This window comes from Ruditapes philippinarum, unplaced genomic scaffold, assembly GCF_026571515.1.
Source record: "Ruditapes philippinarum isolate M1 unplaced genomic scaffold, ASM2657151v2 ctg2457_1_1_1_1, whole genome shotgun sequence".
NCBI lineage: Eukaryota > Metazoa > Mollusca > Bivalvia > Venerida > Veneridae > Ruditapes > Ruditapes philippinarum.
In genome coordinates, this window is record NW_026861299.1 from 10,109 (window position 1) to 36,856 (window position 26,748).

At 31.6% G+C, this 26,748-nt stretch overlaps 1 protein-coding gene across 1 annotated transcript in view; it reads right to left on the reverse strand.

The window, feature by feature from the left end:
• Window positions 1-736: 736 nt before the first annotated feature.
• LOC132715176 (limbic system-associated membrane protein-like) overlaps window positions 737-26,748 on the reverse strand; it is a 75,471-nt gene continuing 49,459 nt past the window's right edge. The window contains exons 2-8 of the mRNA XM_060698162.1: window positions 14,529-14,641; window positions 11,848-12,052; window positions 7,856-8,005; window positions 7,243-7,311; window positions 6,454-6,741; window positions 2,945-3,151; window positions 737-2,478 (exon numbers count right to left, since the gene is read on the reverse strand). Coding sequence (XP_060554145.1) covers window positions 2,369-2,478; window positions 2,945-3,151; window positions 6,454-6,741; window positions 7,243-7,311; window positions 7,856-8,005; window positions 11,848-12,052; window positions 14,529-14,641 — 1,142 coding nt within the window. The 3' untranslated portion in view covers window positions 737-2,368. The remainder of the gene's footprint in view (window positions 2,479-2,944; window positions 3,152-6,453; window positions 6,742-7,242; window positions 7,312-7,855; window positions 8,006-11,847; window positions 12,053-14,528; window positions 14,642-26,748) is intronic.

The window sequence follows — 26,748 nt, forward strand, 5'->3', positions numbered from 1 at the left end:
GCCATGAGAGTAAAAGTGAAGTATCATTAATAGCATACGATGTGAAGTTAAGTAGAAACAATCAGTAGTGTTAAATTTAATATTCTTCACAAAAATCTTAATAAACATACGCAAGCCTTTATCTTTGTTATTTGTTTGAAGATGTTTAATTGGACAGGTCTATTAGTTGTTCGGCAATATAGCATTATAGTATCTTGTTTGTAGCAAAAATATTTCCATTGTTTGCCAATATTGTTCAGACATTGCTAAAAAGGCTTAGTCTATTTTCACGTCTTTTTGCGTTTTGAATGCTATACTATACTATACAATATCACATTATGTAATAAGCAAATTGAAATTCATATATATGCACTCAAACTTGGTATTTGTAAATTATTAGATAGAAGTTGTTGTTGAGTAACATACGCAAACGTCAATCTTTCCTGAAAGGGGGTCTTTCAAGCGCCACGCTTATAAATAATGTACGATAAATTATATAAATAATAATAATAATAATACATGACTCAATTCATTGCAACCATATTTAACGTTTCGGAAAAAGCAATTTGCATGATTACTTTGATTATTATAATTATAGGAAATAACTTCCACATAAGTTTCCCCGAAAAAAACCCAAGTCTGATTTTGGGAAACAAAATTCATTTCACTGAATGTATGTAATCAATGGAACGTATATTAGGTTGTTTTAATGGACTGGACGAGGGGTTTATAATTAATAATATATAACCAACTAGCATTCAAAATTAAAAATAACACTTTATTTTCACCTAATTCATACTTTTGTTAAACATAGATCAAAGGAGACAAGAAAGAAAGAAAAATACAAGAAATCATTACATATCTGAAATAATATATAATGGCACTTTAGTTTTTAATATTGGCATATACACTGTATATGTTACGATTTTTGTTTAATCAATAACAAATTTAAAAAAGGAAGAAATCATAAATAGTTTATAATTATACTGAAGTATTCTTATAAATGCAATTTAAATGGTTTTTACATTACAAAACAAATGTTATTTTCATTAAATATCATGGGAATGCAGATCGAAAAAGTTTTTCTAAATTGTTGTGCTTATTTGAATGTGGCTTGTATTTAGATAATATAGTATATTAAATATACCGATATCAATTTCTATCATTATGATCCATGATCATATATCACTTATAAGATCAAATTTTACACAATTCAAGTGTAATGTGTTTCTTTGAATATAGTAATATCATTATATAATAAAAAAGCAGAGTCCTTCGTCTTTACTTGTGTAAACATATCACTATCTTGTTGTCTGGTTGTCACGCATAAATTGACTACACACCAACATGTGTTTCAATGCATAATTTTAACATATCACTAATGTAAGATATTGCTACACAAACACGTCTATCACACAGTTGCATAATTCTTACATTCAAACGACATATATAGTATAGAGGAATGATTAAATGTATATACAATGTACAATATAATGTGGTATTGCACCGAAATAATGCTGTTAAGATATATATAAATATCTATATTAATTTTAAAATGACAAAAGCTTTGATAAAACTTATGATCAGCGGCGTTAACTACAATAGAAATGTCCATGTAAAACTGAAAATAATATATCAGTCATGGCATAAATAAAATGCCTGACATATCGGAAACGTTATAGAAAATCATTAAAAAATTTGGAATTTGAAAATAAAACACCACTTATTGTTAAATTATAATCAGTCAAAATTAATAATTAAGATCAACTTTGAAGATGCCCATATTTTCATAATGCAATTTCATTACACTAAAAATAAGGCAAATTCATATGGTGTCTGTGCAGAAAGTTACTTTTGTATTCACAACAGAAATATGTGTTATTTGTCTTCAAGCACTTCCGTTTTACAAGAATACACAGGAAATATGCAGTTTAGTAAATAAATTGAGTCAGTGAATTGTTCCAGCAAAAAATGTAAAGTAATGATCTGTTTAAGATGCCAAACATGTCCGTTAACGAATGTCACATAAATCATATCTGTGTAACAGAAGCACTAAATCAAATTTCATACGTTAAATGTTATCTGCTATCCTTCATCTGTTGTCCAACACCTGCAGCTCTGTATGTAGGAAACATTTTATCTCACAAAAAATGAACACTTGTTAAATTACCACCGCCTATGTCACGTGGGTCATCATATGATCTCATGTTGGCGCTCATTTTGTCTAATGAAACATTTTATGTTAAGACATTAAGTGCCAATGTTAGAGCCAGCTTTGTGATGTCGGTAGCTGGGCAGGTATTGGCAGAATGTTGTTTGTTTAACATCTTTGAATTTCGTATGCTCCATGTCCTTGTTTTTGTTGAAATGGTCTTAACGTTATATTTTCTTATCGATAGATTTTACGAAATAAAATACTGACGATAAGAGAAACAGCCAAATGTATTATTCTCACAGTTGCGACGTTAGCCGTGTTGATATCAGTGTCCTTTAGGTAATCTATAAAAGATATATAAATTGTTACATTTAGTTTAATTCATGAAAACCTATTAAAAATTAACATATTCAAAAAGCATTAGTTATAGTTAAACTTTCGATGACTTTGAAGTGTATTATAATGTTATTTATATGATTGTATACATTAAAATTTTTAAAATTAAAGTCATTATGAAAGAACTGATACGATATTCTGGTCCTTCGGGATCACTAATTTTAGCACTTTTAAGTGTTCAGAATTGAGTACCGCTTAAGCCGGTGCTATGGGGCGTGTGGGATATTGCACTCTTTCATTATCCCTCATGTACAGACTAAACCAAACCTCTTTTGCAATTTTGTTGTGATTAATGCATCCTAGGGATCACCCTTTTTATCCAGATCTTTATTTATGTCAGCAAGTCAGCTATTTATTTCTAAGTGGGTTTTTAACAAATTGATTATCATAAAATAGCTTGATATTGATACTAACCGCTCATATCCTGTCTATTGAAATAGTTATTGTTGTTATTGTAGCCATTTCCTGGAGTAAATTTGTCCCCATCAGCTTGAGCGACATCTCCTCCATGTTTCTTGTCGTGACTAAATATGTCAACATTCTCGTAGTACTCTTCCTGGAAGGACTTCGTTGTAAATGGAATGTGTGTTGTTGTTTGTTTTGACGTTGGCTCTTTGTATTCTAGATTTTATGAAAGAAGAAAATACATATACAATGTATATTATATAAATAAAATCAAACACTTTGTATAATAACATAATAACCAGTTGTAACATGCAAGAATGGTTTTCACGACGGACTATTAATCTGAGGATCGCAAGCTGCGTGAGTTCAAATCCCGTCCGGTGTGGACTATTAATCTGAGGATCGCAAGCTGCGTGAGTTCAAACCCCGTCCGGTGTGGACTATTAATCTGAGGATCGCAAGCCGCGTAAGTTCAAGCCCCGTCCGGTATGGACTATTAATCTGAGGATCGCTAGCCGCGTGAGTTCAAGCCCCGTCCGGTGTGGTCTATTAATCTGAGGATCGCTAGCCGCGTGAGTTCAAGCCCCGTCCGGTGTGATCTATTAATCTGAGGATCGCAAGCTGCGTGAGTTCAAGCCCCGTCCGGTGTGATCTATTAATCTGAGGATCGCTAGCCGCGTGAGTTCAAGCCCTGTCCAGTGTGATCTATTATTCTGAGGATCGCAAGCTGCGTGAGTTCAAGCCCCGTCCGGTGTGATCTATTAATCTGAGGATCGCAAGCAGCGTGAGTTCAAGCCCCGTCCGGTATGGAATATTAATCTGAGGATCGCAAGCTGCGTGAGTTCAAGCCCCGTCCGGTGTGGACTTTAATATGAGGATCGCAAGCTGCGTGAGTTGAAGCCCCGTCCGGTGTGGACTATTTATCTGAGAATCGCTAGCCGCGTGAGTTCAAGTCCCAACCGGTGTGGACTATTAATCTGAGGATCGCAAGCTGCGTGAGGTCAAGCCCCGTCCGGTGTGGACTATTAATCTGAGGATCGCTAGCTGCGTGAGTTCAAGCCCCGTCCGGTGTGGACTATTAATCTGAGGATCGCAAGCCGCGTGAGTTCAAGCCCCGTCTGGTGTGGACTATTAATCTGAGGATCGCTAGCCGCGTGAGTTCAAGCCCCCCGATGTGGACTATTAATCTAAGGATCGCTAGCCGCGTGGGTTCAAGCCCCGTCCTGTGTGGACTATTAATCTGAGGATCGCTAGCCGCGTGAGTTCAAGCCCCGTCCGGTGTGGACTATTAATCTAAGGATCGCTAGCCGCGTGAGTTCAAGCCCCAACCCGTGTGGACTATTAATCTGAGGATCGCAAGCTGCGTGAGTTCAAGCCCCGTCCGGTGTGGACTATTAATCTGAGGATCGCTAGCCGCGTGAGTTCAAGCCCCGTCCGGTGTAGACTATTAATCTGAGGATCGCAAGCCGCGTGAGTTCAAGTCCCGTCCGGTGTGGACTATTAATCTGAGGATCGCTAGCCGCGTGAGTTCAAGCCCCGTCCTGTGTGGACTATTAATCTGAGGATCGCTAGCCGCGTGAGTTCAAGCCCCGTCCGGTATGGACTATTAATCTGAGGATCGCTAGCCGCGTGAGTTCAAGCCCCGTCCGGTATGGACTATTAACCTGAGGATCGCTAGCCCCGTGAGATCAAGCCCCGTCCGGTGTGGACTATTAATCTGAGGATCACTAGCCGCGTGAGTTCAAGCCCCGTCCTGTGTGAGTCGTTGTTTCCTTCACACTCATTGCTCAGCTCTGTTTGGTTCCAGGAGCGGATTTGAGCTTAAAGGAGCTTGCATAATTGAACTTAAATAAATTCTGAATAAACTAACATAATTTGATTTTATAGTAATGTATTACACGATGGTCTTATATCATTACTGCGTCTTCAGACCGCAGGATACTCTTCAAGATACGCTTAATTTTTAATTGAAACAGGCAATTCTGGATTTCAACAATTAAGGATTTAACGATGTGTAAATTGCAATTAGATGTAGAATATTCCAAACCGAAAACCCATGGAGTAGTTGTAATACTCTATTGGCATTTAGTTGGTAAACGTACTTTTATAATTTATGAACCCGTTTCTGTTATTCTGCAGATAAGAAAAGATGTGTCTCTAACGACTACAAAAGTAAAATACTTCTTGTATTATGAAAATTTTAGTCATACCCATTGGTATTTGTTACGTCCTTAGTCAATTTTACATACAATGTAACGTATCAACTTAAAGTGAAAAAGATGTTGTACATCATTTAGTACATTATATGGTACAAATATGTCATTCATTAAGTGGTACATTTCGAGGTTAATTCAGTGGTCCATATTATGGTACAATATGTGGAATATTATAAGGTTTATTATTTGTACATATTTTAAAACATTATGTTGCATATTATGTGAAACATTTAAATGCTTTTAAGATCGGGAGCAATTTATAGACTACCATCTGATATGCGGTTACATATAGTCAAGTGGTATTTAGTTTCTATGTTATTGGGTTGCATTTAATTAGGTCTGAAATGAAACAGAAATCATGACTTAAATCTAATATTCATCGTGCAAAAGGGAAACCAATGTCACAACCGTGGAAAAAAATAATCATCTGATATTAACACCGTGGTACTTTTGTGTTAGCATTCGTACAGATTGATTCATTAGTAATATGTATTGTTACACATTATAGATTATAACCAATGAAAGTATAGCATTTTAGTCTCAATTCTAGTTTTCCAGAGTTCAAACAATCACTATCAAATCCATATCGTATCCTATATAGCCTCGCACGAATGTTAATTGACGTGAGCCTCTGTATCATTTGTAGAGTTCAAAATATCTATATCAAATTGATATCGTACCACATATAGCATCATTGTCAAGTCCAAAAGTCTATATCAAATACATATCGCACTCCATCTAGCCTCTTTTTTAATTTTCAGGTAAAAAACATATCAATTTCTTATAACACTTGAAGCCAAAATGTCAAAAATGTGAAGAAAATGTCATTATACATTTTTTTAGAAAAATACTGATTCTATTGGACTCGTGAGCAGCTTTAGAATCTTTACCAGAACGGGCTAGTGCCTCGTCAAATTTAGGTATGACAGCTGTGTGCGCGTCCAATAGAATTAAGAATTCACCTATTTTTTGTAAATAACGTCAATATATGTTGCCAATAATTACAGCTACTAGCTAACAGGACTCGTTGCAGACTCATCTGAGATCAGTAGTTAGTATGAAGGAAAAATGTTGATCACGAAGACAAATATCTTTTAATTGACAACGATTTTCCATGTCACAATTGATTTCAATCTACTTTTGAAATCAATAATTTTAAAAGCTATGAATTTAAATAACCATATCTATAGTATCATTTATGCCTTCATATATTTGAAATATGTTACATATAAATTTTGACATTAAGAATCATATTGGTCAACAACAATAACCAGTACTTGAATATCTAAATGTGTTAATTACCATATAGAACCATTGTTGCACTTTGGGTTCCCATTCTGTTTTCAGCCTCGCACGTGTAATCCCCGTAATCATGTTTATTTATATACAATATCTGAAGAGTTAATGTATATGTATCGTGCTTTCCTGGATACACTTCCTGTCTATATTTGAAACTATGATTTATTTGGACGCCATTTTTATACCAGTTAATTTTGGCGCGCGGATGTGACGTCACACTACATTCAAGTATAGTCTCCTTCCCGAGACTTTGTCCAAGGCGTTTATTAAGCAGCTTTACAATCGGTACATCTGAAATAATTTCAAAAATGTTAAAAAAAACACATAAGCTGATTTAAAATCAATAACTTAAATGACTTAAGTACAATTTCTGTACATTTTAAAACCACATTTCATATAAAATAACTTACTATTCGACACTAAACAACACAGATTCTTGGGCAAAACATTTAATTTAAAAGTTGAAAATGGATATGTGTTTAAACAGACAAAATACGCGTACAATTCAATAACCCATTTATTCACACAATTAGCACGAGTGCTTTATTGTATTTTATAAGTTCATGATGACATTGATAATTAAAAAAAAATATATTATTAACAAAAGGACAAAATCTTTCCGCCAACTGCGTGTTTGAGTAAAATGTTGTAAAATAAAATTACATTATACGTCTAATAATTAGAAATTCATTTTAATTTAAAAGAAGACGTCACTTAAAAACCTGAACTTTAACAATCTTTCCTTCTGGGCCTTTGTTTGGGGGGACGCTTTTTTAGCCCCCCAAAAAGGGCCCATTTGATAACGTTTTATGTTCTTAATGTAGAACGACTCGCCTTGAGTATTCAAATCTGCAAAAGGACCTGTAAATTTATTTCTCAGTAATACTTTGAATATTCTGATCACATTGGATAGTCTGAAACTGACCAATTGTTGTATATTTTCATAAAATAATGTACCATCTGTTGTTAAGATTACAGAAGAAATCTTGACATTGAAGATCTAGTGTCTATTTTAGAGAAGCGTTCAAGTGTATGTAACATACAAATGCTCGAATTGTTTATCCTTGTGTACCAAATATTAAATATTTTTTGTGAGCTATGTACAAGACAATATCGGTTTGTTTAATAGAACTATGCACAGGTTCTGATGCTCAGCGTTTTTCAGTGATTGTTCAAAGTAAACAAGTGTGCACATATTATCATCATTGAAATGATAAAATACAAATTTGGGATTCAAACTTCGACATGGATCTGAAAAATATATATGTAAGTATTTTATATTTGAAAATCTCCTCTAGCAGTTTTTTCACGTAAAAGAACACGGTGTGGAAACGAGGAAGCCACTGCTACAATGGCTATTGGTTCTGTAAGGGATCTTACCAAAAATCTCCCGTGATATACGTACATTCTTTGTTTTGTTCAGCTCCGATAGGTTTCCGGTACCACGTGATATTTGGTTGTGGAATGCCGGTAGCCTTACACGTCAATACTACGTCACCGCCTTCCGCAACGTCTATGTCTCTACTGGACAAATCATTCAAAATGTGGGCTGGGACTGTAAAACATGATACAGTTTGTTTATAGATAAATCAATGTCTAAAATATTAAAGCAGTCTTTTTATATCAACATATAAGAAACTATGGCTAAATGAAAATGTGTCTATTAATTTGATACATTTAGCAAGTTTTATATTTTACTTAAAAATTCTTAAAATATTGTCCTGTTTGTACCTACAATTGAATACATGATAATTCTGGAGCAAAGTCTCATGCATTGACTTTAAAACTATGACATTCTTTGTTTACTATTAAAGCAACAGACAATAGTTATATATTTCATGTGTGGTCGGTTTGAACTCATATGACCGCTATTACATAACAATTACGAAATACTTATCAAAGTGTTTTTTCAAGCTTCAATTCATTCTTTATTGTAACATGATCGTTTATTTCATTGTAGCGTTTAATGAGCCACGAAAAAAAGAAATCGATTGTTTGAGTATTTCTACAGATCTGGCACAATAAAGGAAACACATATTACACACTAAGGACTTGTGTCAAACAGAAACTGCTCCTCTGTTTTTCCTTTTGACTGAATATCAAATGAAATTGTAACAAGAGTGTTAAATCTACACTCTTTGACCTTATATAAATAACAAAGTTCAAACAGAAAGTTATGGACTGATATCACATAATAACGATCAATACCAAAATTATAGTACAAATTTCACAATAGCATATACTAGTTGGCTTATCCCAGGGATAAAATTAAATTCTATTGTTATTTCAAGTTAAAAATCTTTTTTTGTGTGTATAATTCGTAAATCGTCGAATATGTGTCGAATTCCCGCTATGTAACAAAATCAAAAACATTTGTTAAGTTCTTTTATCTCATATTGTTTAAATACTAGTTTATTCACGAAATTAGAATTAATAAAAAAAAAATTAAAAAAAAAACATAACAAAAATAAACAAATAAAAAACAATTAAAAAAACTAAATAAAAAAATGAATGAATGAATGAATGAATGAATGACACGGGTGCTGTTCTGTCAATCTTATGACTCTAGTTAAAATATTTTTTGAAAACTAAAAATCTTTTACTAAGTAAAGGGCAAGAACTTTACAAATACTGAATAAATCCACAAGCAAACCCCAAGGTGCATAAGTACACATGCTGACCAACATTCTTGTAAACTTTCAGGCCTACAAGTGAAATACTTTTTGAGCTATGCATGAACAAGTTGAAAATTGCAAATTTATATTACTGTAAGTCAAGGGCAATAACTCTAACAAAACTGAAAAAAAAAATCCACATACAAAGTTCCAGGTGCATAGCTTCACAGTAATGTGAATCATTATTCCTGTAATTTAGTGATGTTGATCATTATTCCTGTAAAGTTGGTTGATTCTAACTAAAGCACTCAAGGAACAAATAACAACATAATGAAACGGTTTTTACTAAGTCAAGGGAAATAACTCTACAAATACTGGATAAATCCACAAGCGAAACCCCAGGTGCAAATAAATATGCTGAGAAACCTTCCCGTAAGGTTTAATGACTCTATGTCAAATCCTTTTTGAGTTACATGCGCCACAAGTTGAAAATTGCAAAAATTTTCTAAGTCAAGGGCAATAACTCTAAAATTACTAAATAAATCCAGACAAAAATAGTCAGGTGCACAACTACACATGCTGATCAATAGTCCTGTAAAGTTTCATGACTCTAGGTCAAATACATTTTGAGTTACATGCGACACAAGTTGAAAATTGCAAAATTTTACTAAGTCAAGGGCAATAACTCTAAAAATACTAAAAATATCCAGACAAAAATACCCAGGTGCACAACTACACATGCTGATCAACATTCCTGTAAAGTTTCATGACTATAGGTCAAATACTTTTTGAGTTACATGCGACACAAGTTGAAAATTGCAAAATTTTACTAAGTCAAGGGAAATTACTCTAAAATACTAAAAATATCCAGACAAAAATACCCAGGTGCACAACTACACATGCTGATCAACATTCCTGTAAAGTTTCGTGACTCTAGGTCAAATACTTTTTTGAGTTACGTGCGACACAAAAGAGAACGGACGGTCGGACGGACGTTCTAACAGGAGAGAAATTATGTGGCTACTCTATTGTTCTCTCTATTGTTCTTTTTAGCCACACAAAAGAAAATAGCCACATAAAAGCATTACGAAATGAATGACATCAAAGAGAAAGAACAGTTACCTATTATCTCTCTAGCCACATAATTACTCTCCTGTGAGTGCGGAAGGACGGGCGGACGGACGTTCCAAAAGTTTGGGTTTAGGGGCTATTTTCTTTGTTATTTTCTTTGTTTTCTTAAGGGCTACTTGCCCATAAACCCTTTGATCACGGAATGAACCTATTGTTCTCTTTTGTTCTCTTTACTGTTACATAGCCCCTAAACCCAAAATGTTTGCTCGGACGGACGGACGGATGGACGGACGGACAAGGGTAAATCTAAATGCCCGCCACTAAAGTGGGGGCACAATAAAATCAATCAATCAAACAATCAATTAAAAATATTTGTTTTCCATGCTCGTATGGCAAGATTTTTTTTATATTTATTTAACCTCACACTTACCTTTTTGACAATAAGTATTATTTTCACAAGCTATGAACAGAAAAAAATATGGCCGATATTAGCCAAAGATATACATTACTTATCAGAATGAATTTAGCTTTATGTAGTCCGTCCCATGACTCACACCTTTCTTAAAGTATGAATCAAATATGCTTATAGTAGTTTATAAATCAATAAATGAATATATTAAGAAATTTGCTTTAAATGAAGTATACAATGTATATGTAAAAGCATGCATGCTCTGTCATATGAAAATACACACTGTACTTTTTTACAGGAATTTTGAGTAAAATTACATAAACTAAATATACCTAAACAGATAAACTATCACTTGATATTTTATTAGTTGTTTTTGAAAGTATGTATACGTTACATTAACTAAACGCAAACAACAGGGGAATCTGTAGTTAGTATATGTGTAAACTGATCGCTAACAAATTTGAGGAATACAGACAAGGTCAATATCAATTTCAAAAACTCAATTATTCGGAAATATTATGTTACTTTATCAGAATATTTACTTGGCAAGGAAGCATTTTTTCTAGATCTTTCTTGGATCGCTCAATCTATTTATTACGTGTAATCTAAAGTTTTGAATTGTATCAATTGAAATAATCTGTCACATACATCCTGCCATTTATAAATTGAAATGTCATTTACAGAGCTATGTTACCCTTTAAATCGTCATACATTCATGAAATATATTCCTTCATAAAAAAATGAGATGAAAAGACATAGAGACTTAAGCGGCAACAAGTAACACGTGATCAGTAACACGCGTAATATGTCAGAACAAATTAAAGACTGATCGCGACATATTACTCTCCTTTTACTATAAACATGATATAATAATACATGTTCCATGACCAAGAATATAACGAAAAATGAGCAAATTATTTGGTTTAAATTCGAATAATGTACTATAACTATATGTGTTGCATTTCGAAATTATCATTTTCCCTAAAACTGAAAAAGAATTCTAAAACTTTCTTGATAACGAAGCAAAATGTTGTGTTCAGTTGAAGCACATCAATACTTTATGGGGCTTATTCTATCAAAATGAATGTAATGATGAATGTACTTTGATACACTTAGTTTGCGTGTATGTATGATGTTTCAGTTAGCAAACGTCACATGTCACTCTTTGTTCTGTAAGACGCACATTATCCTATATTGTATTTCAATGTTATGACAACGAGGAAATGTAAGGTATTAAACACATATCAATTTGTGACTCAGCTTTTGCCATAAGAAAATGGCATTTCTGTTCGGGACACTTACCTAGAACTTTCAGTCTAACACGTTTTATTTTAACAGGGCTGGTGTTAATTTGACACAGGTACTCTCCGCTATCATTATGCTGGGCATGTTTTATACGAAGATTCCAGTCCCCTTGTTTTGTTTGTTCAATGCCGACACGATTGTCGTTTACAACAATGACATCTTCATTACTTAGCAATATTCGTCTTGGACTCATCCATATAATCTGTAAATAATAACACAAAGTTAATAATGAGATACCCATTTACACTTATTCTTGTTCGTCATATGTATATTTAACCCGATATACCATTAAACTAGGTCTATGTTTTAAACAAATAATAATAATTTGAAAACAAGATTAACATAAATATGTTTTGGTAATTATCAAAAGCTGCAAATGCTTGAAGAGAACTATATATTCGTATGTCGTGTCAAATTCTTCACAATGTCAAATAGAGAAAATCCCTTAGAAAAGCCTAAAACTGCAAAATCGAAATTGTTGCAGGCTCGGTTTGATTGAGCCTGTTCACGGTTTATTGTGATATTGCAAGCTACCATGCACGCCCCCGCACCGGCTTAAGCAGAATGCAACACTTAAATGTGATATGGTGAAATAAAATCTAAAACATGAATTAATTCTTTTAAATCATTAATTGAAATCAAACTATATCTTCTTAAGACAAACAGTTATCCCAGATGCATAAAACGTGTCTATATCAAAAAATTATTCCTTTTGATAACAGACAAATATTTATTCATTTTAATAATAGATCTATCGTTTCAAAACAACTTACAACTTGCAAAAGAAATATATTGAACTAGCAATAATGTACCTAGAATTTAAGAAAAGGATGACAAACACGCCAAAATTGATACGGGCTATTTAAACTTCAAATCTTATGACTGTACATAAAACTGGCAAAATGCATTTTTGTTTATTGCATTTCTTATTAAGTCAAATTGTTTATTTTATTTCGTTATATTAATATGAGTCATTTTGTTAATTTGATAGTGAATAGATGTAGCTTTAGTTCTAGAGTGTAACGAAAAACATGACTTATTTGGAAACTATATTCTTAAATTGTGGACATTGCTGGCAGTCAATGCTTTGATAGCATCTTTTTATTTGATATAAACTTTTATGTCCCGAGTGAATCATAACATATTCTGACAAATGCCTTAACTGTTTTCGCTATTACAGAAGACGCAGCTAGAGAATGAATAAGAACTTTTGGGAAATAACAACAAATAAAATTATCGTCTTGTTTACAACTGGCTAGGGGATCGCGGCAAAGGAGCACATTGCCAATTAGAACGTTTTGTGGGCAAATGTAATCAAATTTCATCGTGATATATTGGAACTGAATTTCCTGACAACTGTACTTGCTCAAAGAAGCGTTCATGTCACAGTTCGTAGAAAATCTCTCACGGTTCCGAAGCAATCCGCAGACGATAGAAAATTCCCGCGGGAAATCAGACGCCAAATTAGTTTCACGTGCTCTCCGCGCGGTGATCCGTGCTCACATATTGCAGACCCAAATATCTTTACACTACACTTAAGTAATACATAAGTCCTTAAATTGATTATGATTGAAGTAATATATTTCTTTCCAAAAGTGTATTAAAACCAAACAGAGCTGTCAAAGGAAAAGAAAAATAATTTGTTTCAGACTAATACAGTTCTATATTTTGCCAGGAGTCTTTAACATTTTACAAGACTTTTCCATTTCAATAATAACTAGTCCCGATGAAAATAACTTCTTGCAATTGTACGGTCCGTGCAATAAAGCGAATAATATTACAGCTCGAGTTGCTTAATCATTACCTCGAGTATCTGAATCATTAATCCAATAGAGAATAATTGCAGTAATCATTAATAAAAGATCGAATCCTAAATGAATGCATTTTCTAAGAAGTTTTCGGAATTTTACTTGAGACAAATAACGTTGTTTTTTGTGGTTTGTCTTTGTTTTTTATTTCATTTTTTTTGTAAACGATTTTGAATCTATTAAGAAAAAAGAGACGTTTATCCTTATACGATGAAAATCCGTAACAATATAGTACAATAACTTGTAACAATTAATCCAGATACAATAAACTTATCTGTAGATACATACATACGTACACGTTGGATATTTACTACATTTATTTAAAATACTATCAAGAGATGGACAAAGACCTAGCATCCAGTTTGAGTGATTATTAAGAGAAAGTACATGAGAGAAGTCAATGAGTTAAATATTTGCACATCTTGACGTTAACGGTGCTATAAAAATCGTCTTTTAAACTCCGTGTAAAACAACTCACGTGCATTTTGTAAATAAACTACGTGTTTAGGATGATGCCAGTTTTCTGTAGTGAATGAAGTTGTAATTTCGTACGATACAATTATGCAAAACATGAAAAATGAAAATATTAGTTTTTGAAAATTCTTCCGAAATTTTATCTGTATGTACATGTAATATGAAAGAAAAAGAATCAAACACCAATTGTCGCCACGGAATTATATATCTAGCTTGAGGGAAGCCTCCGTTAACAGTTACCCGAGAGTCATATTAGGTACTTATTTATAAATATAAAAAAGTATCATATCACTGTTTACCTGTTTCTTGCTCTGAAAATAAAACGTAAAAATGTAGAAAAGATACCATAAATGACATGTGGGAGTATTGCACGTGCTACCATGGTAATACACGTACCTTACGATCCCCTTTGTTAAGAGCTGAACACGGTAATATGGCAGTCCGACCTGCTACAGCGTTGATCTCTACAAGAGCATCATTAAACTGTGGTCTGTAGTTGGCAGACATAACTGAAATGAAACACAATTATCTCCCTTTGATATTTTTCAAAACGTACATTGCTCATATACAAAAGCGTAACTAAGATAATGGATACGTTCAGAGAGTTCCTAATTACACTAAATTAAATACTAAACTACCATTGTTAACATTAAACACCATTGATACCACTGGTTAAGAGTTTATTCTGAACAGATTTTATCATACTGGGTGCGTTCAAAGTATTCCCAATGGTACCCGTTCAAAAATACCATTTGTTACATTGATAACCACTGATATAGATTATATCAAACTATTTGTATAATTTGCAAGATTATAAAAATTGATACAAATGGTGAACTAAAAGTACCAATGGGACCACCAACCGTATGATCTTGACCGTAAATTTGGACAAGATTTTCTTATTTAATGTGTATTGTTATTCATAAATTTTTTCCCCAAATATTTTGATCTGTGCAAATCGATTATGATCCCGATTTGAAGAGATGAATTGCACGAAACTATACAATTTTTTATCAAAAGATATCCATATGTATTTCTAGTGGATTCTAAATGCCTCATATACATATATCAAAATACTAAGACACCGCAAAATTTATCAGACAATTCGTTAAGCGGTTCTTTTACATTATTGTAGCAGAGGTGATTTAATGTATTTTCTATTGTTATTCTTCTCTTTCCGAAATGACTGCTTTTTACGCCCAGTAATTTACAAGTTGTGTTTATAGAAGAATAATGGTCAGCCATTAACCGACCTTGTGTACTAAATCAATGCTCTTCCGTAATGCTCCGTATCTTGTTTATGTCCGTTTTGCTAATGAACTTTTCAGTGATACGTCAAACTGGCCAGTCGTAAAAACGGACTTGCCACGTCTGAGGATTTTATGGTAAAATCTGTCAGACTGAATAATTCTAAATTTGTGATATTTGAGCTTTTTATTTAATTATTTGTAAGGACATTATATACAACATAGTTCTAATTATAGGTTACACTAACAGACTTGGTGCTTTTATTTTCTGCTTTCAATAATGAGAGCACATAACGTAAGAAGAAATAATTATTTACAGTTTTAGACAATGAACTTTGATAGTAAGGGGGCGTTTTTGTTGGTATGTTTAATTAGCATGGTTTATTATGGTAACGCTAAAACCTAATGTTAGCGACAACATAAGGAAAGTGTCGTGTGAACAATACATCCAAGAACTGTCTAATCCGTGCCATTTAATTTTACTTAACAAAATATATGTTCCAAATTTCTTTCTTGATTACTGAATTATCTAAAATTACAATCATCGGGTGTATGAAATTTTATCAAAAATAACTAACAAAATTTAATTTTCGCATGATATAAATTATTGTGACGTCATTATGTGTGACGGAATGATAACCGTATCAAAAGATAACTGCCTCGAATTAAATCTTGCTAAATTAACATTTTTTTTGCTTAGAAAACATCTCAGGAATTACATTACCGCTATTGGCTAAATGACGGTCGTTATGATCAAAGGAGTTTCTAATTAAGTATTGAGGAATTTACTTTTTTCATTATATGATTTCATCTTCCAGACATCCACTTACATAATAAACACGCCTTTTAATCATAGCACGTCGTTATGCTGGAAACTAACATTTGAGATCTGGTATGTTAAGGAAGTTATTATTTTACTATAGTCCAGCCATTTAGACTATTAGACTAACTGATCGGTTTTATTTGATAGTTTATACCAAGTTGTTTGTAACCTAATCGATGGCCTTGTCACAAATTACTTTTACACATAGGGGTTGTGTTAAAAGCTTTTAATTAACCAGTGCCAGGAAAACAAACAGACCGCTTAGCCAGGCTCGGACTGATTAACGCTTCATATCAGAAAGCAGACATGAAGCTCGAACCGATGTGGAAAAAGACTCCGCTTAGCGAGGCTGAAACTGATACAAGTATTACCGAGGGAAATTTTGTTTTCAGTTATATTTAACGCGATTGCGTACATTATTAACACTTTGAATTAAAAACTGTATATCATTTTTATAACTAAGACTGTCATTGATAAGCATACATTATGACGAAACATTTGATTTCGAACTTTCATCTTAGACATGTTGTCTATTTATTTGTTGAATATTTGCATGTATTTTATTTCAATTAAACATTGAAAGATAGTTAAGTTTCGTCATCTAATAGTTATATGTACGGCATTCATTGTGATTTCTTATTATGATTCCCCATTTGTCTTCAAAAGAAAAAAACATGTATTAGTATTTAATGTTCAACACTGGACCAATTACCATGCTTCACTATGTTTCATATAGTATGTTCCGTATAATAATGGCAACATGTCCATATGAAATAAACTACAGCATGTGTTTCCATTCATTTTACAAGCTGTGAGAACGTAATTTAATTTCAACGCGCGATCAAAGCTTATCTATCCAGTAATTAATGACAGTCAATATGGGACAACATGGAACTCAAAGCGAGAGAGAAAATATAACCATTTTAACTTTCGATAATCAATTTTGTTTATTACGATCACAGGAAATATTATTTCATTTTCGTGGTAAATTTATTACAGCTCTGTTTTTTTCCTGGAAGATTTTTGTGATAACATAACTCTATACAGTTGTGTATTACAATGTTCAATGACTCATGTTATTTAGAAAAATATTGTTGTAACAGTGTATTCATTTAGTACTCTTAATAACGCCGTCCGAATATAATATTTCTATAAATATTATATGTAAATCATTTATCGTTTATACCGTCAAAGTTTCAAATAGATAAGAATACTTGAAAAAATTTAATGTATTTGGTCTATATCTCCATGTCTAAGATAAAATGTTTAAACTATCATGTCCCGAAACCTTCAATTGGTGTCAATACATTCCTTTTCAGTTCTAACATTTTTAAATAACAAAACCCTGTCATTTTCTGTTTGTAACCATGATTCTGGTGTGAAACAGTCATGCCTTTCACTGTTTCATCTTATTTTCAGAACGACTTAACTTTGAGGTCAATTGGCTGATCAGTAAGTTTACTACTTAGCCAAATTGTTAAAAAAGAATATATACAATAAACATTAAAATCGTCAAACAATATATTAAAAATAGCATTTCCTGGTAATACCCAGTCCTACGTTAATATTCAACAATTTATAAATACTCTGATTCCTTATGATATATGTGCTTTTGTGACTTGTATGTGCCATACAGATCTGCTTTATTCCTAGTTTTAAAAACAAGGTATTTTTTTTAATTGCTGTTTTGCTTTTCATTTTACAAATATCTGATATAATATCATTCACAAAATTTGTTGTACATGTCATCTGCATTAAAGAAAAGAAAACTGTTCATCATCGACAAAGAAAAAATTAAAACAAAGAACGTTAGATTTCTTATTAATGTATTGAAATATGAATATATCATCACATTCTATGATTTATGATATTTTCACTATCAATTGTCTCGTCGTAATAAAATATGAGCTAATAATCCATTTATTTATTTTATATCTGATTTGTCTTTTATTGAGAGATGATACACCGATTAAACCGATTTTAAATATTTATCATTAGAGCATGCAATTAAAATAAAACATCGTACTATCATAATTAATGCTATCATTTAAACCTATCACTATCTCATAAAGAAAGCCAATTTAATTTTCAAAATTGGATTGTTTTCTTTGATCCACCATTACCCTGTAAAATATTACGCATTGTGTTAAAAAAATGACTCTCTGTTATCAAAAATATGTCCGTGCTATATGTGGCGAAATCTGAATGATATAAAAACATGTAACTTGTATCCACTACTATCATTATAAAATACAAAAATATTCATATTGAAATACTTGCAGTGTCGGAAACGTAGTATATTAGGTCAATTATTCAATTTATTGATGTTTATTTATCATGACCTAGATATGTACACATTATTTTTTTATTCAACATACATTGATGATCTATATAATCATTTACAGACATTTATTTACATAATTATATTCATTTATATTTATCACTTTAGCTGTGAATGAGATAAGACATAAAACGATCAAAGACAGTGTCTACAGTAATTTTTATGTCAGGGTGAACAAAATGCCAGTAAAGAGCACACTTTCCCCAACTCACTCACCTCGACATTGACAATTTATTTATTTTCATAAATACATCACAATATTCTGAAACAAATGAAAATATTATGTCAGAGAGATAAGTATGTCTAAAACTTCGACGATATCCTTATGCGTTTTTATGACATACTTGATTTTAAAAGTAGATAAACAATAGAAAAACGCAATTGAAAGTTTAATCAGAATCCTATGTTACAAATAACTATGTAGTAATATAGTTTATTAGTTTAGTGGATGGCTAGATAACTCAATTTATACGATTTGTACAAACGGGTTTAAATTGCTAATTTAAAAACATTTTATTCATTAATTCATAGCCTTTCTAGAATGTAATCCAAATGTACACATGCGATAGTGCGATAGTTTACTCCAAAATATTGATATATTTAATTTAAAACTTTAACGTAAAAATATAATTAATATAATAATCAGTCGCTGGAAACCATTTTTAAACGAGTTATATGTCTTCTATAGAAAAACATGAAGCGAACAAAACATAACAATTTTACGCAAACAAAAGTAAAACAATAACCAAACATGTATGAATTATTATAAAAGATATTCTTTGCACTTCATCTATTTTAGTGGTCGCATAAAGTGAAGAATATTAGCCTCGTTGTTAAACAATAATACAAATAAGTCTATATTCGTGTCTGCAGTTTCAAACGTAGAGATAATTAATCATATTTTCATTTTACTGACAACATGAACCAATACTATTTGGCATGTGAAACACAAGTGCTCAATTGATATAGAAACAATAGCGGTCTAATAATGTACCACTTAAAATGATTGGAGGCACCTAACTTTAGATATCTTTACAATATTCATTTTATATTAAATTATGCTCCCAGAATGATGAAACTAATGATTCAATATTTGAAAGCGAAAATTACATGCTAGGATGGAGTTCAATTTAAAACAAATGCACTTGAATTAAGATTGTCTTTTTAAAACACAAGACAGGAGTGTCATGTTTTTTTCTCTGCTTTTTATATATGATTTTGTGTATTTCACAGTAATCTTTGTTAAAAATCGACGTTTTACAAACTTTGTTCACAGGTCCGAGCCATAGACACATGGACAAAATCATAGAAACATCATAAGAAAGCTCATACAAAATGGTTGCGAGGTCTTACACTAATTGCTACATTTATAATCTCATTAGATTTGCATTCAGGCACATACTTCATTAAAGCACATAGATTTTGAGCAAGCACTTTTGAAATCTGTTGAGTTAAAAAATGAATAGGTTGCCTGAAAAGACAAACACGCTAGTTCATTTACACAACCTTTTTTACTGATACAAAATATAAATCGTTCTCGCATTACAATACCAATTTAAATAATAAGGTCCTTTCAATTTATTTGTTTCAAAGTTAATTATTTATTTTAATATACGAGTATTTGAAATCCTGATGTACTTTTATTATAACATAGAAACAGAACACATAAGTTCAAGAATACGACACGACTACATTGACACAGGGAAAGTGGCTAATACCCCCATAGCTCTAATTGTTATTGGGTTAACATTGAAGTTTACCGAAACTGTTGAAATACATCTCAAATTTTGTCTCGAAATACAATCCTACACTAATTTAGATTGGTAGCAAAGTAATTTTGTCTTTACAATAGACTGATTGCTTTATGTATTTTCAACCTTTTAGAACGTATTTTCTTAGAAGCAAAGGTTTTGAGTTAAGCGTTTTCATACAAATTAGAGTCAAACATATATGTGTAAACTCCTAAAAAATCTCCTTTAAAAACAATATACAGTAAACATATATGTCTTTTAAATTAATATTTGCATTAGAGTAAAACATAGAACAATGAATCCTTTTAGAACGCCCAAAACAGCCGAATTGAAAATGTTGCAGGTTCAGTTGGATTGAACCTGTTCATTGACGGTACCGGAATATGCAAGCTAGAAGTTTGGAAAAATTAAAATGGTAAATACTTTTTTCTTAATAAAACATGTACTGTAAAACAATAACAATTGATTTTAGTTAAAACATGTTTTGATAATTAGAAATGTAGTGATCATTGGATCATTTTCGATTTGAACTAAAGAAAAACAATGAAATAAATAACAGCAATAAAAAAGTGGTTTATGCAAAATGCCATTGTCCTTTTTGATCGTAAAGATCGCCAATGAGCAAATATATTTCGTTATGTTTTTTATGCCATGTCATTTAAGAATAACCATTAATTAGGAGACCACTTAAACTAGTTTTATAAATCATGCGTCATAGCGGAAGTCCTTCCTTTTTTCTGTTTGCATGTATTACAAAAAATCTATTTTCCTATAATGTACAAGAGGTAAAACCGCTTCCGGTATTTTTATAAACGAATATTTCCGGTAAATCACGCTCGGTGTGGGGGATTTAATTGAGTGAAACAAAAGAAGTTTTAACGTGGAATGATAAATGACCATTTCAATTTTAAATGGCTGTAACGTACGGGAAATGTTAGGATATTTCCTGGTGCAGGATAGTATTATGGTGCAAAATGACCTATCAATTTCATTTCATTTCATAAAGGCACTAAAAGCTATTGATTTGAAGATTAACGAATGCATTTACGCCTTTTGTATTAATAAACAATACATTTTTTTCAAAAAGGTGAACATTGTATGTATTATGATACGGACAGATATCACACATTAGAATATACATGTGTTTTCAACCTGTATTAAACCACTATCAAGGGAAACAACTTTCATTAAAAAAATCATTGGGGTAAAAGAAATGCAGAATGTTTGTTGCGTAGTACTAAAACCGCTTTATGTACATTTATTACCAATGAAATTGTTAGTTACAAAACATTAGTATATTTCATCACACATATTCTGTTATCATTGATGATTTTGCATATTGACCTTATTCTCTTTAACAGAAACTTCACATTGCTAAATTAAAAAAAAAGCTCATCGGAACTGGATTGTCTTGTTGATTGTATAGCCCAGTTCACTTATACAATTTGCTGACTAGATCGATTCATTACAATAGATTAACTTGCAACAATGATAGTCAGTATTTAAAGAGAGTACTAGTACTAATTGGCTAGACTTAAAAAAATACAACATACATTTAAGTCCACATCAAATCATTCAAGCTATAAAAAGGAAAGAAAAAATAAGAAAATAGCGGTTATGCTTGAGTATCTCTTTCCGGCATGATGACGTTATGAAAATCTTAAGTTTGTGAAAGAAACAGCTGTCAAGCAGCCATACGTCGGAAATTAATCAAAAGTTGTCCAGATAATTGCATGGTAAATGTACGTGATTGAAAGCAGTATATGTATCTTCAGAAGCATATTTAAGACGCTGCAAAGTTAACTAGTTTTTACTCCCGTGACTTTTCATATAAAAGTATTTTAACTGTACTCATACTGTGTGTATGAGTATATACTACAGAACTGCTTACAGAAGCTTTAAAAAGTTAGCTATTTTTTACCATGCACATAGAGCCCAGCAATTTCCAGTTTTTCAAATTATGAAAAAGTATCAGATTAACTATTTTCAAAATTAGCATGAGAAAAACAATCAACATTTATTGGACAAAAGTTATGTTTTATACATTCACGTTTTCCATGCTTTGATATGATCAAATGTTTACATACGAAAAAACTTTAAGAAATGATGTTTGCTTTACAACTAAATTATGTTTAACTTCCGACAATCAAAGGTTACAATATCAAATGTATATAAAGTAGATTTTAGGTTTTGATAAAAAAGAAAACATTTTTTTTCAATACAGAATACATTGAAACACTGCTATTTGGTTTTATTCACCGTATGACGAAAATAAGGTGTACACTGTTGAGGAATGTAAAACATGTTCAATATTTAAAATAGGAAATCTGAAAACTTAAACAAATACCCATTAAGCATTATTACATATGAATATAATGTTAAATGGGTTGTATATTATGAATTTGAAAATATTATCAATTACAACAAAATATACAATTAATAAATAAATAAATATTACCTGAACTTAGAGTTATCACTATGAGGGAAGTATACAAACTTTTTATACCCATGATCTTGTATAAAACTGTTCCAAAAAAAATCATTAAAAACTAAATGTTTAAATTTATTCAAAAAAACTTTTAATTCTTTAAACCCATTTTCGCTTGTACACTTTAAACTATATTTTATAAATTACCGAACTAACATCATGAAGCGGAAATAACTCTCGTACGTTCTTTTTACTCTATACAGAAATACAAATATATTGTTCGCTATGGATGCAGACGACAGAAGGCAAAAAGGTCGAATCGGGAAATTAACCAATAACATAACAGAGTGCCTCACTTAACAGAACAACGGTGAATACAAACGAATACGTAAGAAGTTGTCACAGGACCTGTTTGTAAATACTTGTTTTTATACTTTAAATTGACAACGAAATCATTTAAGCAGACGACAATTTTGTTCGGATAATTGAATTTCTGACATGTAGATATCATGTTAAAATAAATTTATCATATATGCCACGCACAGGAGGTAAAGAAACATTATATCATCGTCTCTAGACAATTGAAAACGATATTGTCTGTTTTCTTTCAGAAGATAGTTAAATTTTTGAAACCCATATCTTTATATGTTTTTCCGTTTTTGTTTTTGTTGTGTTTTTATTTAAAAAGAAATCAGTGTCAAATATTTATCCAACATATTTAATGATTAAGAATTATTTACAATCATTCTAACAGACGATACTTTTTCTATCCACTGAAATTAAGACAGATCAATTCCGTATTAATGTTTATTGGTGTTTATATCTCCATGCTGACATCTGAATAAGCTAAACTGAAGCTGTCTGGTTTTTATCTATTGCAATCCTAATTTAAAAAAAAAAACGGAGTTGGGTCATCATTACCACTATCAAATTTTCGGACTTACTTTAGATCATGTTCATCAGAAATGTAGAAATGGTTAGAAAAACGAAATGTTTAATACCATCATGTCCGATAAGGAAAATATTAGAATTTGGTATATACATAGCACCAGTGTAGATCATTGGTGATTTTGTGACTCACTTCTACTGATCACTAGATAAATATGAAGCCTTTTCACAAAACAATCCGACTCATTTCTTCCCTGCAATTTCTGAGTGCAATCAAGAAGAAGTTACAATGTGAAGATAGACATACATTATGTCTAAGAGAAGTTTTGGTCAATTAACCTTGATCGCACTCTGCTCATAAATATTCATACTATTGAGGTTGTCATCACGAATAATTGTCAGATAATTCTACTAATGTCCTATTATCGTCTGTAGTAGAAAAAGGCTTGGTCGGACCTTTATAGACATGCCTATTATGGATATATAATTCGAGAAAAAAAGAAACAAAAGATATGTCTGACGTCTAAATTTTTCCAGAAAAAAAATACAAAAAAGCCACTGATCAGCCAAGTAAGATTTCATAATATCTTGTACTTCATATTTATAACGTCGATTTTAACTTGAGACTTTATTAATGTGACTCGTTGATGAAAAGCGGCGTTTGGTGCTAAAGTAAAATAATGCGTGCTCCCTAATTCAAAAGACGATGAGCGAAAAAAAAATAAAATGGAACTTTAAAAAGTGTTCAGAAGTTATGATGCCTGCATATCACAGATAAACTATCCAATTTGAAAAACAAATTAAAAGGCAGGCAACATTTCCTGTTAGTGTTTAAATAGTATTCAAGTAGGAATGCTGGAACCAACCAACTCATAGAAGGAACTTAAAATACCACAAGCAAAATTACGTCGTGCTGTTTGATCTTCAAGTATCGAGAATATAGAATCTTTGATTAAATATACAGGGCGACTTAAGCCATATCTTTGTTGCAGCTTTGTTAAACCAACATCTTCATGAATTATAGATTGACAACAAAGTAATTACAAAAAAGGTGACTGAACATTTCTAACATTTTGTAGTTGCTCATTACAGACAGAATTGTAGACAAATGTACCGACGGGGATGTATGTCACTTGCTGTTAGTATATGTCAGGGTTCGTAGACATCTGATAAAAACCTGCAGAATGATGGTACTATAGAGAGATGTACATCTCCCGAGGATATTTGTCTAATGTAGTTAATCTAAGTGAGACATTATATACTTGTATGATTAAAATTTAGTTTAGAACTGCATATCGGAGAGTGCAAAATCAAATATGAATAATTGTAGTATCTTTCATATATGAATAATGTAATAAGTGTTAAAGGGTATAAGTTATATCTTATGAAAACAAAGTTTTTAATTAATTAACACTTATATTGTTCCTATGATCTAATGGTCGAACCTCGAAAGAATTGTAACGTAAAATGTCTATGTCATCGGACACACATAAATATTTAAGGAAACAGAATAGAATGTTCCAAAACAAAATATTATGATGTATATAAAACAGAGCTTTAGCCAATAAGCAATGGTTTTGTGCATTCGTCTTTAAATCTTAAGACACTAAACTATCATATTTCTTTCATATAACCATTTTGGATGACTTCTTCTTAAAAATTCAAACAATAATTTTTGAAGCATATATATATCTTCACGTTAAATTTTGATAAAAAATATAAAAAATTATAAATATAAAGTCGTGTACAGTATATAATGTTACATATAGACATTTAGTTTTGTCATTAAGAAGGAGTTCCCGTATATTATCATCACTTCGAATGAGCTTTAACTCATCATGTTGAGCCTGGATTCATAAGTTATTGTCAGCTAAATCTTTTGCCGATAACAGAGTACGGTATGTACAGATAAACATAATATCGGTATGCCTGTTTGATATAAACTTGACAAATCTAACAGTATATACATTGTATATAATAGGGCACTGACCAACACTTATGGCGAAATTTGTGAATACGATCAATCTTTAATGCTTACATAAAATATGTATACTTCAATGATAGAGAAAGGCAGTTTATTTAATAATATTTTAACTCAATATAATGTATAATGTATAAGGCAAATCGAATGACTTCATGGGAAAAAAATCTGATATTATTTTATGTTCAAGAATGTACTAGATTTAAACATAGATAACATTGCTATCATAAACAATAATGCAACAAATTTCAAAATATTGCTGACCAATTCAAAACGAAAAAGCTAGGGGCAAATGTATTCACTTTGATACCAAACAACAGTTACTTCCTTACCAGTTGTAATTGTGTCTCACAGGAACCACACGATTATCAATAATTCAGAGAAAGTAATCTTGAATATTTGTCTAATAATTTCACTTAACACTTACAGTGGTTCGTTACAGACAGATATAGATTTACTGACATAAATTTAAGACTGACTGTTAAAAACAACGAGAACTATACATAATGTTTTACTGTTGACTGGAACAGTTTGTATTTCGCATAAATTAGTCGAAAAGTTCTTTTTAAAATAGAAGTTGTCATATGCAATTATTGTTTTGTTGTATGTATTAAAATGTGTTGACTTATAAGAAGAGAAAAATAGCATTTCAAGAAGTAAATTTCAGTAAAACAGTATCCAGACTGACCGTTAATAGATAATTATTGCATTGTAATTGCATTAAAATATAACATTCAAAAGAACAAAAACCATTTTACCAACTCATTATTTACCACACGTTCCCTTTGGCTCTTTGTCCTTGAATGATAAATGGCAATATATAATCATTTCAAATCACAAGTCAGCCGTTTTCAGACAGTAGTTTTATATTGGTCACTATCGTATATATTAATATTCATCTGAAAGTTTAAAGGTCATTTGTTACTTTACACAAACACATATTACATATTTGTTAAATTCAATGAAATATCACCGTAAATGTTCCTCGTTGGTTATGACAATAAAGTAAAGCTTATAGATAAAGGCTTGTGAAAATGAAGTAAACAAGTTTGCAACAATTCAACAATAGTTCATTCCTTTTAGTACAGTATATAATTAATGATATTCAAGGCATGTTTCATACTTAATATGGCTTCTACTGAATATTAAATAATTCT